General features: G+C 32.9%; 1 protein-coding gene and 1 long non-coding RNA gene across 4 annotated transcripts in view; one reads left to right on the top strand and one right to left on the bottom strand.

Moving 5' to 3' along the window:
* Nucleotides 1-2,152, top strand: part of LOC145249032 (uncharacterized) — a 41,112-nt gene extending 38,960 nt beyond the window's left edge. The window contains exon 10 of one of the 2 annotated variants that reach the window (XM_080110891.1): nt 1,064-2,152. In XM_080110891.1, the coding sequence (XP_079967017.1) occupies nt 1,064-1,716 (653 nt within the window). In that variant the 3' untranslated portion in view covers nt 1,717-2,152. The remainder of the gene's footprint in view (nt 1-1,063) is intronic. The other variant, XM_080110892.1, reaches the window with a different exon arrangement.
* LOC145248667 (uncharacterized) overlaps nt 1-21,720 on the bottom strand; it is a 144,587-nt gene that overhangs the window by 121,183 nt on the left and 1,684 nt on the right. The window lies entirely within an intron of this gene.

The raw sequence follows: 21,720 nt of genomic DNA, 5'->3' as shown, positions 1-21,720 counted from the left end.
CATTTAGGTAAAACTGTACTTTCGTAAATAATTGAATTCATTCAAAACCTATCGCTAAAACCAAAACAAACACACACACAGACACACACATACATATATATATATATATATATATATATATATATATATATATATAACATCTTCAGAATGTGAGAGAATATATAATTATTTCCAGTCGGCCAACGTCATAGCTCACAAAGGAAATGACATTGCTCTTGTGAGCTGCAACGTTGTCTGGCTGTGGAAATAATTATATATTGAGGATAAAGATTAATAACTGTAAATTATGAATCAGTTTTTTGTTTCTCCTTTTGAAACTGATTTATATTAAAATAGCTCTAGGATAAATAAATACCTGTTGAGTTTATTATATATCTACAGTACATGTGAGCAGTGTTCTTTTAAAGTGTTAATACATTAAATTAAACTTTGCTCTTTTAGACCTCTCTCTCTCTCTCTCTCTCTCTCTCTATATATATATATATATATATATATATATATATATATATATATATATAGAGCTCGGTTGGGATTACATTTTCTATATATAAATACTGTTATTTATATTTGAAGTTTACCATTACGTATATTAGGTAAACACTACACCCCTTTGTTTATATATATATATATATATATATATAAGTAATGTGATTGATAATTTAAAAATCAAATTATAATTAAATTAAAAATCAGTTTCACAAGAAGGAACAACAACAAAATCAATTATCTGTACGATCGTTTCGGAAAACCGTGTTTTTATTGTGGTAGACATCAAGTTACGGACAATAATTATTACATATAGTTTTTTAATAAACAAGGTCTTCTCGTCGGCAAATTTTAAAGGGTTTTTATTAACTCTGATAGACACCATAAATAAACCTAGCATTAAAAGTAATGCAGATGTATCTTTTAGTTTTTCGCCTTTTGAAATCAGGAACGAGGAGATAGACTTTTATCTATTTCAATACTATATATATATATATATATATATATATATATATAGACAGATTATTATATTTGTTATAATATTAATTTGACCAACCTTTCTTTCATCTTTTTGTAGAATCTGGTCACATTCAACTCTGGCAATTTCTCATCCAACTTTTATGCGAACCATTCAATGAGGATTGTATCCGATGGGAAGGCACAAATGGAAGCTTCACAATTGTGAACCAAAACGAACTTGCCAGACGCTGGGGAGAACGCAAACGGCGTAAACATATGACTTACGAAAAACTGTCCCGTGCAATCCGTTATTACTACGACAAAAATTACGTCAAGAAAATTCACGGCAAGAAAGCAACGTACGTGTTTAATTTTGACGAGCTATTTAAGGCGCAAAGTCGGCCAAGTCAACAGAAGTCGAAGGAATCGCAGGATAGTATTGACATGGGGCGATCCATCAAGATCCATCCGTACCAGGAGAGTTCATCCTCATCGGCATCCTCCACACCACCTTCATCATCGTATCTGCCGTGTGCGCAGAATTCAGCCCGAGGTAATACTCAGTCCGTGACTGGAGCTAATTGTACGCCAGAGATGACTTCCTTTGTGTACAATCGACCCCAACAAGCAAAGAAAATAAAGGTGGAGTACGAGGAATACGGCTCCCGACCTCCATGTTATTACGCACAGGAAGTAGAATACAAACCCATTTCCTACACGCCGAACGTCTCGCCATTTTTTGATGAAGATAACTGTCTTTCATATTATTAAAGCTTCCTCGTTACAGAGGGAGTGAAAAGGAACCCTTTTTTGGAAACGTTTTAAAAATGTCTTACAAGTCTGTTATTTGCGTTCAAATCGCTTCAGCTGTTGCGATCGAGAACTTGTTGGCCAAAGGAGCTTTCATTACAAAGCTCGATTTTACGGCACGTGAATACCTCTTCACCTCAGCGAGTGCCCAGTCCGGAAGAAGTCGCATTTACTCTCAGCCGTTTTTTTTGTATCTGTTGCGTCTCTTTCTCATCCGGATAGATTTCTGAAAATTCTTCCAGTGAAACAAATCGACAGAGTCTCTTCTGTGCCTTAACGGAATTTTGCAGTTAAATTTGTGAAAAAAAAATTTGATACCAACTTTTTTTTATGCGTGACAAATTCAAAATTTTATTTTTTCATAAATTTTTATTTTTTTATAAAAAGAAAAAAAAAATTCTGGTATTTGATTGCAATTTGTTGCACACCAAATTTTATTTCAATGAAACCCTCATAAGTTATATACACACACACATATATATATTATAACAAATAAATGACAAAACGCTAGCTTCCAAATTTCATGATGTTGACCATCTTACTATTTATTCCTTTAAGTATTTTAACATTCACAATTCTTGACAGCAACTGTTTCATAGCACAAAATCATTAATTTAATTAATGAGGAGTTAAGGGCAGAATAAATTGATTGAATGATAAAATAATTAAATGAATGATTTTGTGCTATGAAACAGGTGCTGCCAAGAATTGTGAATGTCTACGTACTTAAAGGAATAAATTGTAAGATGGTCAACATCTTGAAATTTGGAATATAGGCTTTTGTCATTTATTTGTTATTGCTCTGTAATTACATTGAGCTTCATAAATTAAGTATTGTTATGAATAAAGGGTGAAATATAATTGAAAACATTTCCGCAGAAATATATATATATATATATATATTGCAAATCAAAATTCTTTTTAATGAAAGCAAAAAACATTTATAAAAGAATGAACGGAAATATATATTGTGTGTGTAATATATATATATATATATATATATATATATATATATATATTTTATGTTCATTTCTTTTTAAAGGTTTTTTTTCTTTTATTAAAAGGCATTTTTGTTTGCAAAAAATCTTAAATCATAAATTTAATCGATCCGTTGTTGCCACAACAAAAATATTTTCTTGATTTTTATTTTCTAAAAATTAATTTTAACAGAACTTCCAGCCATCTTTAATGATTTTTTTTTTTTTTTTTTTTTTTTTTTTCTGGAGTGGTTGAAATGGGAATTCTCTAATCCTTGTGGCGCTAGTTCAATTCTAGCCAGCACCAAAATTTTATTAATGGCCAATAAAAAATGGTACTCGTTTAATTACTGGCCAAATGAGAAAAGAATTTGTGTTTTTTGTCAAAGGGTAAATAGTTTAAAATTCTAAAGATTTTTATTTTTATATTTACATTTTTAGACGAAAAACTAAAGATGCAATTTAGTATCTTTCGGTAAATTACAAAGAATCAAAAAAAAAAATATTCAATATTTCCGAAGAAAAGTGATTTTCTTTGGATTTAAAAGAAATACAATTGTAAAAATAAAGCCAATAACCTCCAAATAAAAATCAAAACAATGAAGTTCAACTAACAATGTATTGAGTATAAATAAAAAAAAATCTGCGCTTATGTTACATAGACAGTGTTGGAAATAGCTTTAAAAATATTATTTTTGTAAATTTTAAAATTTATTTTATGCAAATAGTGTATATTGTAGTCATTGATACGAATACGTAAGTTTAGCAATTTTAGATAAAAACTTGTTTGACTAAAACTTTGGAAACAAAGCCTGTTTTTTGTTTATTTTTTTTTTTTTTTAGTGACAATAAATGAACAAAACTTAATTATCACGATAGAAACTGAAATTCCGTTTTCAAAATGGATATAAGAAATAAACAGAAATTGAATTGGGAAAGTTTTAGCATTTAGGGATCAAAATTGAACAATTTGTGCAATAGCAAACGAAATTGTAAGGTCTGTTAAGATGATGCACACGTTTTGTGCAGCTAATCCGAGGGGGGGGCACACTTTATTAGAATAAAATGTTTGTGAATAATTTTGTTTTAGAGGCATTTACATGTTTCTAACGTTTTGTCAGCCATCCTAGTTAGTTTTACTTAAAACAACAAAAAAACACACACTTTAATGTTCTAAATTGTATGATATTTTATTATATTTAGTAACTTGAATAATCAAGAGTTGTTTAATTAATCAATATTTTTTAGCTTTTGTAGTTCAAAATAAATAGATATCGACTTTTAGTTTGTTTTTTAAGTTATATCCAGCACTGTATATATTATAATAAATAATTATATATATATAATATACATATTATATATATATATATATATATATATATATATATATAATATACATAGTATAATATATATATATATGTATAATATATATATAATATACATAGTATAATATATATATATATGTATAATATATATATAATATGCATAGTATAATATATATATGTGTAATATATATATATATATATAATATACATAGTATAATATATATATGTATAAACTATATATATATATATAATATACATAGTATAATATATATATGTATAAACTATATATATATATATATAATATACATAGTATAATATATATATGTATAAACTATATATATATATATATATATATATAATATACATAGTATAATATATATATGTATAAACTATATATATATATATATATATATAATATACATAGTATAATATATATATGTATAAACTATATATATATATACATATTATAATATATATATATACATAATATACATATAATATATATATATATATATATACATATTATAATATATATATATATACATATTATAATATATATATATATACATATTATAATATATATATATATACATATTATAATATATATATATATATACATATTATAATATATATATATATATATATACATATTATAATATATATATATACATATTATAATATATATATATATACATATACATATATAATAAATATATATATTATAATAGATATATAAGATATATTATACATAATTAAACATTTTTATTTATATCTCATTAAAATTCATTTTAAATATTTTATAAATATTATTGCAAAAATTTTTTCATTAGGTTAAGATATGAACAATAAATGCTCAATGTTTATTCCAACTATATATATATATATATATATATATATATATATATATATATATATATATATATAAAACATGTAAATATAAGCATTCAATATAAATTTTTTTATTCCCAGGTTTCTTTTTTTCTAAATGTAAAAATATTTATTAGAATGCAAAAAATTAAACTTTTAATGAAAAAAATAATTAAAAAAGCAAATAATTCTATATTATATATAAAAATAAATCATTTCATTTTTGTTCATTTTGAAATTAAAATTTTTTTTTTTATGACTGCTGGCAGTCAACATGTTACTTTTTTTTTTTTTTAAATCTATTTTTATGTTTTTCTGAATCGAATTTAAATAAAAAAATTTTCTCTCAATAAACTGAATTGAACGATTATTTTTTGCACTTCAAACTTTATTTTTTTTAGCTAAAAATTTCTATAATATATTTTTTTTCGTTAACTCCCACACGAAATATCTAAAATAATATTTATTTTTTTCGTGAACTCTATCTAAAATGTAAGGAATCCTCAAAAATAAAAAAACTGATTATGGTTTTATGTGAAATTTTTTAAATGGCTTTTCAGGTTTTAAAAAAAAATTTTTTTTTTTTTTTATCAATAGCCAATCAGTTTCAATTGAACTCTTCAGCTGTGATAGACTACATACCTGTATCTCGTGGGGCCCTGTGATATGCTTTCTTTGAAAAAATATCCCACGAAGAGATAAAGTATAACCTTATATCTGTCGTTAAAACAAATCTGATTGTTATAAAGCTCAAATTTCTTTTAATTATAAAATTTTAAAGTTTTCCGATTTGTTTCAATAAAGCTGCACATAGATTATATATTAAAGACACTTGGTTTGTATGAGTTTGTTTGCTATGGGCTTTAAAATAGTTGGGTCTATTTTTTTTTTTTTTTTACTCAAATTTAGTTTTGTCTGGGAGTGTTCTTAGATAGATTTCGTATTTGAATGTCTCCAATAAATATTGAAAATCGATTTAAAAAAAGTATAACTAAAGAAATCTGATTTTGACAGATGTTAACATCCTTATACAACCTAACATCACAAGTGCATTTGAGAAGTTTTATCACTGCACAAGCAGAAGAGCCCAGTGTATAAACTGTTCTTTGATATGACAGATGTGCATTTGAAATGAATGTTTCTGTTTTAAACACAATTGAACCATGATACTTGACTTTTGCATTTTAAACTTTAATTTAATCTATATATAAATATAAAAGCGAAAATGTATGTATGTATGTATGTATGTATGCTTTTCCTCGATGTTCACAAAAGGCTTCTTTCAGAGAAGCGCTTGCTCGCTTCACAACTTCTTAAAACTTTTTATATCATCTATAAATTGTAATATCTCAGAGTTACCCACGGAGCTCGCCTGTCTATTTAATTTTATTGACTTTCAAACGTTAATTATTCCACATTTCCCGCATCGGCACGCGTTACATTCGGTTTTCAGTATAAAAAAAAGCGAAACTCGACAAGCCGAAAGCCAGTTGTCTCAAGAGAGCTAAGTAACGTTTGTTCAATGTCGACTTCTTCATATCAGACTGTAGCTTTCATTTCGCTCCTCCTAATAAACAGGGAGCGGGTTTTTAAAAACAAACAAACCGATTTATTCCAAACTGTCCCGCACAAAATCGTAACTGCTGAATACTTATCGCCGTCACGTCAATCAAAAACGCGCACCTGTTTGTTTTTTTAACACTTTACTATTTTCCAACTGCGCGTCGTCAACGCTTCGGTTTTTTTTTTCCACATTTTTGGGTTTTTTTCACATACCCCGAAAAACACCCGGGCAACACCGGGTACTCCTCACTAGTATATATATAAAAGGCAAAATGGGTGTGAGCATTTGTATCTGCGAAAAGCTTTTCAGCTTGGGGTTCGGCTGTTGGTAAATTCTGCAAGAAGTTTTCCTATACTTCCGAGATCATAATATCTGAGATTCGCAAACGGACACTTTTTTTTTTTTTTTTTTTGACCTAGTTAAAAAAAAAAAAAATCTCACCGTGCCGTCATCTCAAGTGTTTGTCTTTTTTGTATAATAAAGCGAACCTATTCGAATGCAAATGACAAAGCGGGAAGCTTACCTTGCCTCTGGCCAGATTCAAAAGCAACGTTCATTTCTGCGCATGCATAGCAACTCCTATGATTCTTAAATTAATTACCAACTCCTTGAATTCACTATCCTCTTTGGCGCAATAGTTAGCGTGGAAAACTAATTACCCACCTCTCTCTCTTTTTTTGTTTATTTTAACCACGTGGAAGCCATTCTTAACATCGCTTCGTCCTTGTGCCAATATCCTCCACCTGGGTAACGCCGGGTACTCCCTGCTAGTTATATATAAAAATAATTTAATAAAATCAACAGTAGGTTCTCCACTACATCTGGGCAGGAGCTGCTAGAAAGGACTTGTCCTATCTTGATAGAGTTCAAAATAGACTTCGTAACATCATAGGAGATGTCCTTTTCTCTTCTCTGCAACCTCTATCTCACAGAAGCGATGTTGCGAGTTTGTCTCTGCTTTATCATTATTTTCATGGCAAGTGCTCGACTGAGCTTCAATCTATGGTCCCCCCTCGCCAAACTTTCACAAGAAACACTCGTCTAGCTGAAAACACTATGAATAATTCCCCCCACTCTTTATCTGTGCCTAAACCTAAACATAGATTCCATGAACAAAGCTTCTTTCTTAGAACTGCAAGCCTGTGGAATTGTCTTCCGTTTTCCTGCTTTCCAGCTGACTACAATATGGTTGTCTTCAAGTCTAACGTAAACAAGTTCTTGATGAGCCGTTCCACTTAAGTTAACAAACTTACCAAATTTCCATTACTAACAATTACTATATTGTCCAATTGACTACTGTACACTCTTAACCCTTGTCCTCGAGTGGTCTCTGGCCTTGATAAGTGGTTATGCCTATGTAAAAAAAAAAAAAAAAAATTAGCCTACAATGTATTGTAGACTGTCCCTGCGGGAAGGCATGTGAAGCTTCTTTCCGGTGCACTGTGGTGGGTCCCCGACTAGAGCAGGCAATTAATCAATTTCACTGATGAATGGGCGATTTCACTGATTTGGAATATTTGCTAATCAGAATTCAATCTCTGACAATAAAAGAATGCATTGTAAAAAAATCCAATCATTTAAGGTCCTTAACACTGCTCTGCGACTTTTCGTTTCGGAGGAGATAGAGTTTGAAAATATGGAGACAGACAGACAGTCTTTTTTATATTAGATTTATATACACTTTATTTGTTTTTACATAAGCATTAATATGTCGCTACACATTTATGAGCATGTTTCAGTCAGCCAGTTACTAATAACTAGACCTCTTATATTGCTTATACAAAAGCTTAGTCTGTAATCTGGCAGACTAGGCTTTTATATAAGACACATCTTATAAAGATGTCCCTAGTAACTGGCTGACTGGAACATGCTCATGAATGTGTAGCGACATATTAATGCTTATGTAAAACAAATAAAAAGTATAGTTTGCCCTACTTTGGTATTGAGCACTCTTTTATTAACCTCGTTAAAAATTCATTGGTTATTTTACGTCTGGAAAATATTAACTTGAAATTAGTATAGGAGAAATTAGCGTTCTCGATTCCATATATGAGAGCAAATATTTTTTTTATTTCAAATAATATACTTTAGTTTTCAAATATTTTATATTTTTTTGTTTTGTTTGATCAACTGAATTTTGAGTGTTTCTGTGTAACCGAAGGTATGGATGGCCTATCAAAGTAACACATAGTGTTACTTTGATGTATATGATGAATCTCCCATCGATGTTGATGTAGGAGGTCTGCTGCAGAAACGTTTTTATTTAGGGATGCTGGCAACCTTCACCCAATGTCTTTCTAGGAAGAATTCTAACAAGAAAGATATCAGGGAAATGAATGCTAACAATAATCATCTGATTTATGATGGACCCTCCCGTCGATGTCGGCGAATAACCTCTGCCACAGCAACTAAGTTGCTCGGAAATCCACACAAATGACTTGTTTATAGTGATGATGGCTTTGTGTAGAACAATCCCCATTTTTTTGTACAGCTGCTAGTCTTTGTCGGTATAATGGCTACCACAAAAAAAAGAGCAGATGGTAGACTTCATAGCCTCGTAGGAGATGTCCTTTTCTCCTCCTTGCAACCTCTATCTCACAGAAGAGATGTTGCGAGTTTGTCTCTGATGTATCGTTATTTTCATGGAAAGTGTTCGACTGAGCTTCAATCTATGGTCCCCCCTCGCCAAACTTTCACAAGAAACACTCGTCTAGCTGTAAACACTATCAATAATTCCCCCCCACTCTTTATCTGTGCCTAAACCTAAACATAGATTCCATGAACAAAGCTTTTTTCTTAGAACTGCACGCCTGTGGAATTGTCTTCCGTTTTCCTGCTTTCCGGCTGACTACAATATGGTTGTGTTCAAGTCTAACGTAAATAAGTTCTTGATGAGCCGTTCCATATAAGTTATTAAATTTACCAAATTTTCATTACTAATGATTACTATATTGTCCAATTTCTACTGTACACTCTTTAACCCTTATCCTTGAGTGGCCTCTTGGCCTTGATAAAGACCTCAGGTTTTACATCAGTTTTTCCTTCTAGCTGCACGTCTTAATGAAGACTGGGATGCATTTCTCCAAGTGGATTAATCGCGCCTCCAGATACCAACCTGCAAAGTTTTACTTCTCAGCATGGCACGTACAGCACCTAGCCTTTCTAAATGATCATCCGTGTGGTATTGGTCAGGCTCATCATTGCTTAACTTTTGTGGTCTGGCAAGAATTGGTGTGTCAACGTGATATATGTATGTATATACACATAGTTGTGGTGTTGATTTTTTTTTAAACGGTATTAATGTTACTGCCTCCACCTTGGGGATCCAGTGTTTTCTTAGAAAGTCACCCTCTTTTTATTTGGACGTATTTATTTATTATTTTTACAAACAGTAATCTACGTGCACGCTGATGAGGCCCCGAAACACACGAGTACGTAGATTAATGTTTTTAAAAAGAAAAATATATATATAATTATTTACTATAATAGTTATTAAATACCTACAAACACTAGTGTTTCATCCTTTCGGGAATCATCAGTGCAGGATGTTACGATTAACACCAGGATGTGTATGTATATATATGTGTATATATATATATATATATATATATATATATATGCTTCCATCGAATATGCATTAAACACATCCGCTGAAAGTCCTTTAGTTAGAAACCACATTTGTTGAGTTATTTAAATATATTTTTAACCATTTTTTTTAAAAACATATTACAATATTCTCACACATTTATTTATTTTTGATGCTCATTTTTTTTTTCTGATATTTGTTTATTTTATTATTTTTTTTATTTTTAATACATTTTTAATACATTTTATGAAAAAGAAAACTTAAATATTTTTATGTGAAAAATTCAAAGTTAATTGAAAAAATCCGAAGTTAATTACAAAAGTCGAAATTATCATTACTGCTGATGACTAAATCATGAATAACGTCTAGTATCAGTTCTTATATCTTTTTTTTTTTGCCCGGTCAGCAAAGTAGAAATCCTTCTAGACCGAGGTCAGCTTTTATTTATTTTTTTGTCCCTATTTAGATTTAGTGTCCCTTTTTGGAGAGCTGGATCTTCCCTCGTGGGGAGACAAGTAAATAGCGATTTAGTCACAAACTTTCAGTTAAAAAAGAAAATAAATTTTTTTTTTTAGATTATAGGTTTTTCTGGTATCTTAATCCCCCCCCTCACCCCCTCCCCTCCCATCAGATAAGAAAATTGACATTATTTCTGTTGGGTCATCAGGTCGACAGAAATAAATTAATTCGGTATAAATAAATAAAAATCTTTTAAAAGTTCTGATGATTTTTAGATGAGGGCTGATTGTTTATTGATTGGATTATTGTTCTCATCTTGTGTGTTATTTGTGCAACGTTTTGGTCGTTTTGTCCTTCAACCGTTCTCGGGCATGTTGGTTGGAAAAGAAAAGAGAAGTTACTGGCTTCTTAGATATACGTAGAATACGAAAATATCCGATGCTATAGTATAAAAATCTCTTGTTTTAAATCTTGGACAAGAAGTGATAGTATTTTGGTTTTTAATAACTTTTTCATAGAGCTCACCACATATGAAGGCCTGGAGGCCACTTGAGGATAAGGATTAATGTGTGTATTGTAATCATTGGGACAATAGTGTAGTAATCGTTTGTAGTGGAAATTTGGTCAAATTAGATTATTTATGACAGCGGTGCCCATTACGTTGATCGCGACCGACTGGTCTATCGCAAAGACTTTGTGAGTAGATCACATGGTATTTAAAAAGAAACATTAATGCTTGCAAACTTTTAGAACCTGGCGGCAGAGCTGGAGATATAAGAGCTGTCATGTGCGCAGCTCAATAGTGCACTCAAGATAAAGCAATTGTCTTTCAGAGTTTGATAAATGCTTTCATGATTTTGTTTTACTTAAATTAATTGTTTATATGCTGCTCTTTTCAGGAAGATGCTGCACATTTTTCAGTCGCATCGAAAATTGCAACACTATCACACCTTAACTCTTCTGTAGTGAGTGATGAGATTCTGTCTCTCTAAGATGATGTTCAGCTGAAGACCAGAGCTCATATGGAACTTATTCACAGAGGACACCAACATCAGTAAATGTGCTACCTTCTTGACTGCGTTATTTGGTTTCACTGAGTCAGCCTTTTCCCCCACATGAAGATTAAGTACAAATACCACTCCACCATGACTGATGAACATAAGTTTGGGTTCTGGATATGGCCTTAAACTATATCCCCAGTGGTGAGGCCCCAGCTTGCGGGCTTTGGGGAGTGTGGAGCTTTAATTACCATTTCTCCCAGGTCCACTTTGACCCGGAGTGGTAGTACCTGTTAGGGTTCCAACGTATGGGTTAAATAGAAACCGACTTGAAAACAACAAATATATTCTATTAAAAAATTTTTCTTCCGAATCTTTGGATTCGGCATTAAATAACTCAAAAAGGGGTTGATATGCTGTAAAACAAAAAGCAACCAATCTATAAATTTGCTTGAGGCTGGTTATTAGCAGCTACTGTCCGGACTATGCATCTCTGATTTATTCCATCTAATGCAAGTTATCAAAGTAAGGTAATGACAAAAATATACAAAGTTGTACGATGCAATATGGGTTGATGCAGTAATGCAATGTACAAATGCAAATACTGTACATATAAAAATAATTTCCAACGTATTTAGAGATAATGTGTTTTTCAGTTTTCGTTGGTGGTAGATTATTTAGACTTAGACATATCTTAGGTAGCACTCATGCTGAAAATGTGCGTGCAACCCTGATTTCCGAGGATGGTTCAATAAGAACTTGTTTATGTTGGACTTTAAGACAACAATATTGTAGTCAGCTGGAAAGCAGACAACTGGAACAGAGTTCCAAAGATGGGCAGTTCTAGAAAAGCTTTCTTGATGGAATCCATGTTAAGGTTTAGGCACCGATAGAGAATTTTTTTTTTTCTTTTTGATAGTTCTTTTCGTTAGATGAGTGTTTATTTTGTGAAAGATTGACAAGGGGGAGAAGACCATAGATGGGAGCTCGGTTGCTATGACAATAATGATGGAGCAGAGACAGGCTCGCAACGTCTCTTCTGTGAGAAAGAGGTTGCAGAGAAGAGAAAAGGGCATCACAAAATCAGTTTTAAACTCTGTACTTAAAAAAAAAAAAAAAAAAAAAAAAAATCTACCCCAAAATCCAAATTGTCCATGGAATTTGCAATTAGATTTAAGCACAGATAAAGAGTGGGGTTGATAGTGGTTGTAGCTGGACGAGTATTTTTTGTGTATATTTAGGATCTTTTTGTGTAGATTGGTAATCTTTGAAACCAACACATATCATGTGAAAACATTACATACTTATGTCATGTAAAAATAATATAATTTTTAAAAAAATGTCAAAATAATATAATTTTAAAAAAATGTCAAAATAATATAATTTTAAAAAAAAATGTCAAAATAATATAAATTTTAAAAAAATGTCAAAATAATATAAATTTAAAAAAAATGTCAAAATAATATAATTTTTAAAAAAATGTCAAAATAATATAAATTTTAAAAAAATGTCAAAATAATATAAATTTAAAAAAAATGTCAAAATAATATAATTTTTTAAAAAAATTACAAAAAAGCATCTAATAAAAATAAAACGTAACAAATTATATTCTTTTTTTTTTTTTTTTTTTTTTTGAAATTTTTTAATTTATGCTAATTTCAACACAACATGTAAGTACGTAAGAATGTTTTCACCTGAAATGTGTTGGTTTAAAATATCAATCTACATGAGCACCTGAATGTTAAAATAATGCATTTATGTATTTTATTTTTAAATGGCTTAAATTACTTTATCCATTTTCTCATTTCAAGGATGAAAAGTGTCTTAAATATACCCATAGTCAAAACTTAGTGACCACTATTTCAAAGTGATAACATTCTTTGGTTGTAAAAAAAAAAAAAAAAAAAAAAAACAACAAAAAAACTCCCAAAGCTTAAGATTGATCTCTGTAGAAAAAAAATGATACTCAAATTTAAATATCAAAAAGAAAGAATTTAATTTAAATAAAAAAAAGAATTTAAAAACTAAAAAATATTTTTTGTATTTATTTTTTTTGGTTAAATAAAATGAAATTGATTTCACTTTCGTTTGCAATTTCTGTCTTTAAAATCTTTTAGTTTTAATTTTCTTTGAAATATAAATGCGAATTTTTTTTTTTTTTTTTTTTTTTAAAGAATCAAAATTAAAATCTAACAATTTGTGAATCCGTCCATTCTTTTTATCTTTTTAATATTTAATGTAAAACAGAGTGTTGAGTAGCAATGTCATATATATATATATATATATATATATATAATTATTGCCAAATAAAATTGCTCAATATAATAGATAAAGCAAATAAAATCGGAGTTTATATATTTAAATTTCATTTAGAAAGAATTAATTATTAAAATAAAAAATTTATTGTTTCAAAATAAACCTTATATGTATGAGAGCGAAATATGACAGGTCAAAGTTATATCATACTATGATTTAATTTTAATTTTGGAGCAAAAAAAAAAACAACCTTACTCGTGTTTTTGAATCAAATTCACAGGCTCCTTGAACAAATCCAAATTATCATATTAAAATTTTTGAACTATTTAATGATTTAGATATTGAATGTTGACCTTCATTTTGCTTTGGACAACAAAATCTCAATGTAAACATTGTCGATTGCATGAGAGCTCCGTTTTAATTTTATACAAATTGCAATGAATTATAAGTGGCTGTTGGTGATTTATTTACCAGAGAGCTTAACCAAAAAGTGGATAACATTTTATTCATACCCCTCACTCTTTCAAACATATGTAAGACAGTTTGAATCACCTATTAGACACCATCCGTGAGTGTCTTTGGTCTCTCTGTAGAACGGTTTGTCTGGTCAAGCGGTCGTGAGGGTGCTTGACCCTCCAAGTAAACCCTGACAAAATATTCAAATTCATGTTGTATTCGAAACCCAAATAAGATCCCTCAATATGGCTACCCCCCCCCCCCACTGGCTTATACAAGGAATGGCTCACCTTGAAGTGATGTTACCTCAAGTAACAACACTTAGTTGGATATTCCACTAGACCAAATAAATTCTTGTCCTGGAATCCAGTGAGATCACAAGAAAGATATACTTTAACACAGTTAACTGATCAATTGGGGGAAGAGAGGTTAATGTTCTTCACGGACTCTACGTTTGAGAGATAAAGAACTTTAGTTAAAACTCGGATGAAAATGTATCTTGTGTATAATCAATGGTTAGTCCCAGGAAGGTGACCCCATTAATTTCTGAGATTTTTCACTGAAGTGAAATATATATATATATATATATATATATATATATATATATATATATGATGATTGCAACTTCTTGTCAGACGAGTGCCACTCCCTCAGACATTTAAAATTGATGAGCCCAAATACTGAGGGAGTATCTATACAAAGATGATGTTACAGAGTCTTAGCTTTGTACGACAGCTAAGTCTCTCTCTCGGTTCAAAATGTTGAGATCCAGCAACAAGCAAGAGCAAGATAGCCAGCAACAAATTAAACTGCAGACCAGCTTAATGCGGGTACTGGTCTTCCGCTTTATGGTTTTTTAAATCAGAGATTTGCTTCTCCTAGAAAGGTTGCCTTCATCACGGCTTACGGGAGCCCTCTCTACCCCAATACACACATACACAAATATACACGGTGCTAGTTGGCCGTTGACCCAGAAAAAGAGTTCATTCGCCCTTTGGAAGGTCTTGTTTTTAATCCTTCAGGGAGACTAGCCGCCCTCCTCACCAAACAAGTCTGGTGGGGGAACCAGTTTAGTCGCTGGTGACCCGACCATGAGGCAGGTAGTACTGGGTTATATGGTACCAGTAGCACATGACATGACCTGACATATATATACATACATATAAATACACACACACACACACAAGTACATATGTGTTCACTGTAAAAACCACATAGCTACATAATAGGTCGTCTAATGTAAAGCCAGTCTCTGTGTAATTAATAATTTATTTCCTTCAAAATCAATATGAAATTTTATTTTGCCAGTTATTTATGGACAACGTTTGCCCATGTTCTTAAATTTAAAAAAAGAAAAAAATCTTTATATGAGTATTAGTAATATTTTTGTTTTTGTGTGAAAACAATTTGTTCTGTTCAGTTTTTTTTTTTTTTTTTCATCTTCCTTCGACTCATAACTTTCTACTTCCCTTCCTCGTATTGAGGCTGGTTTCTTGTCTGTTGTTAAAACATATCATTTTTTTTCCTTGTCTTCATTGGAATAAATTATTCTGTTTTAATCAACTTTGTTTGTCTTGAGTTTTTTTTTTAGTTTTTTTTTTTTTTTATCGATAATCCATTTTTAAAACAACTTAAAAAATTTTCTAGATGAGGACCAATATTTAAAAAAAAAAATATTTAAAAAATTTTTGAGATGAGGATCGATAATTTAAATATCATTTAAACATTTTTTAAATGAAGATCGATAATTTAAATAACAATTTAAAAAATTTTTTAAAAGAGGATTGATAATTAAAAAAAAAAAATCCTAAAAAATTTATCGCGATGATGATCGATAATTTTAATTATTTGTATTTCTATTCTCATCTTATTAATTATTTTCATAACGTTTCGCCTGATATCATCTCCGGCCTTCTTTAGGCGCATATTAAAAATCTATTTTCTTATTTTCTTCTAGCTGGGGATGGGGCATCCTACCGGATGCCAGACATTCACCTGCTATCTTCAACATTCCAGCCAAGACATCTCCTTAAGATTCTAACCGTTCCTATTGTTGCAATTGTTTGACTTGCACTTGGTTCACTGAGTATATTTTCCAAGTAGTTTTTGAAATTCATTTTCTTAAGTCTGATTGCACATATACTTACTGGAATGATAGAGATCTTCCCAAGATTCCAGTTTCTTTTCATGTCATACATAAAACCTTGGTATTTTGTTATGGTTTTCCCTCTCAGCTCTGTTTGACCCATCATCATTGGGACACTATCTTCTACTAAGGTTGCTTCTTTCTCTTTCTCCCATATCATGTATATATATATATATATATATATATATATATATATATATATATACTAGCAAAAGTACCCGGCATTGACTGGGTTCAAAAACAGCCTACAGAAAATTAACTCTGATTTATGAAAGTATGATAGGTTATGAAAAGGAAGGCTTGTAAAGAGATAGCTTCGAATTTGGGGGTATCAAAACCAAAGCAAAATATGATGAAAGTAAAAATAAAATAGATAAATACCATAATTTATTATACCATACCTGTTCACACTGAAGCACTTATCACAATATTCTGTGGATCGAAATCAAAAAACCTTGTTAAACTTTGTGACATATTTCCATTCTATGGAGGTCAGGCGCGAACGAACACCGCATAATTTTATTATACCATATTTCTTCAAACTGAAACATAATTATCAAAGTATACTTACGCAGATAGATATGAAAAGTCTTTATTAAAGTTTGTGCCTATTTCCATTTTATGGAGGCCAGGCATGAATGCAGACCCCAAAATTTTATACCATCCCTATTTAAGTTAAGAATACTTTGATAAGTATGTTTTATGTACATCTATATCAAAAACCCTTCTAAACGTTTTTTTTAAATTTTTTTATTTCCATACTTTGTGGACCAGGCGCGAACGCAGACCCCACAATTTTAATGAACCACCATTCCTGTGTCTCGATACATCTTCTATCATTATATGCAATCAGTTTTTTAAAATAGTCAACCATATAGGAGCCTATTTGTGACCACACACACACACACACACACACACACACACACACATTCAGCTTTATATATATATATGTATATATATTTTGCATGGTAGTCACCACTTATCAAGGCCCAGAAGCCATTCGGGGATAAGGGTTATTGTGTGTACAGTAATCAATGGGATAATATTGCAGTAACTGTTAGTAATGGAGATTTGATAAAGTGTCTTACTTAAGGGGGCGGTTTATCAGGAGTTTGTTTATGTTGGACTTGAAGACATCCAGGTTGTAGTCAGGTGGGAAACAGGCAAACAGAAGAGAGTTCTACAGGTGTGCAGTTCTAAAGAAGCTTTGTTCATGGAACCTACGTTTTGATTTAGGCACAGGATTTGCTGCTCCATTCAATATTCAATTTTTATAGATCGTCCAATGGAGATATTCACACACCCCATTGTGTCATGTCATATAGTGACTATCCACCAGCATGACCTTACAGCTGGGGGTCAGGTGACTCACAGTCTGTACTTCGCAAGAGCTGAGACGTGGGGAGGTAAATTCGGCCCTGCATGGAATGGCTCTGCCTGGCGGCTCAGCTGCCACGGTATCCACATTCACCGATGATGTCACGGTCTTCGTGTCGAGCTTCAGAGACATCGAGATTGTTTCGGAGGCACTTGCACAGTATGAAAGAATCACGGGAGCCAAGATAAACTGCAGCAAGTCGGTAGGACTGCGGTTGGGCGCCTGGAGTGGCAACGCAAACCTCCCGGCAACCTTCAGCTGGACGGATGTTCAGATCCTTGGCGTGTGGTTCAGACTGGGTCTCCAGCTTGATAAGAATTGGTCGGAGGTACGGTCAAAGGTGGAGGCTGCAGTCAATGCGTGGCTTCCTAGGAAACTTTCCTTAAAGGGTAGAGCTGAGGCATGCGCAACATATGTCTTCTCTCTCATCCTTTACCGACGGGCAGTACTTCCCCTACCTGCACAACACCTAAAAGCTTTTGTCGAACTCTTGTCCTCACTCCTTTGGGACAGAGGAAGACACTGGGTTAGTAGACAGATCTGCTTCCAACGTATGTGTGAGGGAGGTTTGGGAATGCCGGACTTGAAGTGTTATCAAGACGCTGAGAGGCTGGCCTTCCTGAGTTATCACCTGAATTGGACGTCGCGTCTGCAGAGTGGGCGGGGGGTGGGGGTGTTGTCTTTTTCTGATCAGGATTCGGGTGAAGATCAATGTGATAGAAGAAGGCTGCATCATGCGGCATTTGACAGAAGATGGATACATGTAGCAAGTTTGTGTGTATGAAAAGGAGCCAAGTTTGAATACGTGTTCCCCGCCTAGGTGTGGAACGCGCAGTTCCGTCAAGCATAATCCATTTTCAGCCTCTTAGCTAGCCGAGTGAATGCTTCATTCCTCCCCAACTAGGAAGCCTCCAAGATCCCCACCCCTCCTATCTGCAATTTTTCTTCTCACTCCTCACTCTAAATTTCACCCATCTTGGAGAGAAAGAAATCAATCACTAACTCCCCATCCCTCACCCACAAAATTTTCTTTTCTCCATTTCGTCCCATCTATAGAGCATCCCCACTTAGAGACCGGCCTGCGGGAACTCAGGTTCTTTTACAAACCAAAGTGGAACAGACGGTCTATCAACTAGACGGGGTTGGGAGGGTCCTACTAACCATTTTTGTACTTTTTCTTCCCCCGCCCTCGACACAAATGAATTATCGTATCGTCATTGTTGTCTTTTTTGTTTTTACACAGAAATAAAAAATGTTTTAAACAATTGGGTGCCAAGTAGGACGTCCCCAAGTACGAAAGGGTGAATGTGGTATTATGGTGAAAGAGGATTCTAGCTAAGAGAAACTTGTTTAGTTCTAGAGTGACAAGGATGACCAACGACCCTCATCTGCCCCCCTTTTGAGTTGGCCTTGTGCCTAAGTTTTTTTTTTCCATGTTCATTTTTTGCCTGAATAAAAGATTTAATATCTCAAAGTGTAGTATCTGTTCTTACTACATGCTGTACTTATTGTGATATAAAGTGGGGGATCACTTTTCTGTATTAATTTAATGTAAAATGATTACCCACTTTACAGCCAGTCAGTCTCAAAGCCATTCAAGTCATTCTCCAGATGATCCAAGTTGTTTTTGAAGGATTCCAGTTATTTTTTAAGCATTCAAGTCATTCTTAATGTCATTCAATTCATCCTTAAGTTCATTAAAGTCATTCTTAGTCATTTACTTTTTATTTATTTAACTCATTTCAGCCCGTTTTTCGGCCATTTTAGTTTATCTTTAAGAATTTCATGACATCTTACATTCACGCATTCATTCATTACACAAGAGCATGCGACTAATGGCTATCAGACTTGTTAATGTGCTTCTCTCTTAATTTTAGAATATCAACATACTGTTGATATTCTATGTTGGGCCCTTTTGCTTGTGTGATATTTCAACAATATCTGAAACAGAGACATGAAATTCTCAAGTCATGAATCTATAAGTTCACAATGCAATTTGTAATCCCCTCTGTATCCCCTATGCCCACTGGCAACGGTTTTTCTCTAACAGTACAATTCACTCACTCCCTCCAAAAATCTTTCCTTGCCAGACGCCCACATTGGTAGCTTTATCCGTGAACTATTGACCCAGCATCACCACCAGGTTAGAAGAAATGTTCTAGTGGCCAGCTCAAAACTTGGCTCAGGACGGTGAAGCAAAATACTGAACCAAATCTGAGTCCAAGTAAAATTGTTCAATTAATATACACGGTTGTTGTTCCATTTTTTTAAAAAAAAAGTTGTTGCTTTCAAACAACTTTATGCGTTCGAGTATGATGACTGTTTTCGTTGAACTTTTGGTAAAAGCTCAGAATAGTTGACACCTGATAACGCGCCCCTTCCTTAAAAACAATAAAACAAAACAACTTATTACTTATACCAGACGCCTTTGTTGGTTCGACCATGCCCTTCAAAGACACCCAGGTCACTTCATCTGTGAAGTCACCGACCTAGCATCACCACAAGAAAACTCAAAACCTTAACTTTATGGGGTTCGCCGCTGAAACTGCAAATGGCTTGCTTTACTAATGGAAGCAGCTTTGGATCACCATATCTGATCAGTCAGTGTTTGGGACATGATGCACTTGTTGGGAAAAGCTGGCCCAACCAACTCAGGATGAATGAGACTGCTCGTAGGCTGCGGTATACAGCGTGGAACGATAGAGATGTCGCCCTAAACACTACAGTTTTATTTTGAAACTTTTATTTCAAAAATCAATTCAGGTAACTTGATTATGTAGCAGAGCTGACATCTATTCAATGTAGCCGCCTTCAGCTTCAATCACCGACTTGATAAGGATCTGGAACTGGGAGCATGCCTTTTCCACAAGCGCTGGTGAGAGCTCGGTAAATACTCTAAGGATGGTGGCAATCAGGTTGGCTTTGGTATTGTGAGAAGTCATGTTGGTGATGATTTATGACCAAATGAATGAGTCCAGTGGGTTCAGGTCGGGGAAGGAAGTGGGGGCAGTGAAAGAAGGGTACAAAATTGTAGCACTCCTTTTGAACCCTAACCCGACGGTCTCTTTGAACTTGTGGGCCAACGCCAAGTCCTGCTGCCACACCCAGGGTCTGCCAACGGCCATCTGGTTGCATCAGGGGATCACCACACTCTTCAGCACATCCATTTGGTGTTGACTTTCAAGATCTGAGGTGGCATGATGTGGCTCTCACTTGAAATCAAACCCTGTAATTCATGGCAATCCAATGATGCATTTTGAGGGTGCTGGCAATGTCATAACTTGAATCGGTAGAGACCATGAGTTGTACAACAGTGCATCTCCTATCTCGCTCGTTGAACATTGTGTCACTTTCAGACATGATAGATAGTTCTCATTGTTTTTGGGGTTTTGTACAGAACTGGCCAACTAGTAGATGGTCTGCAACAAATCAACTGGAAATGGAATCATGTTGTCTTTTCTAGGGCGACAATTTTAGCACTCCATCCCTATTAACTGAAACTAGCACAAGACTAGTGTCTATATTTATATATCTTTTATTTTTAGTATTTTTATTTCGGAGTCTATGACACAGTGGATAGAGGCGTTGAGTTTCTATGATTTCAGGTGAGTATTGTCTAAAGATAGCGGGTTCAATCCTACCCAAAGCAAGCCAGATTAACCACATGAAGAAGGCCAGAGGATGAGTTGGTCAAAACATGGCAAAACAACAACAACTATGGAAGGCAGTAATTACTAGGGATGCAGGTATAAGGCCCAGCTTTCCTATCCTGTCACGATTAACCACATGAAGAAGGCCAGAGGATGAGTTGGTCAAAGCATGGTGAAACAACAACTATCAAGATGAGGATAACAGTCCGTAAAAAAATGAATACTGTTTTATATATCGTTCTTTATTTCTTGTAGAAGTAAAATTGATCAATTAATATACACGGTTGTTGTTCCCTTTCTTAA

Source organism: Euprymna scolopes, chromosome 27 (genome assembly GCF_053919585.1).
Source record: "Euprymna scolopes isolate OS-2025 chromosome 27, ASM5391958v1, whole genome shotgun sequence".
Taxonomy (NCBI): domain Eukaryota; kingdom Metazoa; phylum Mollusca; class Cephalopoda; order Sepiida; family Sepiolidae; genus Euprymna; species Euprymna scolopes.
This window is presented reverse-complemented; position numbering and strand designations above follow the sequence as displayed.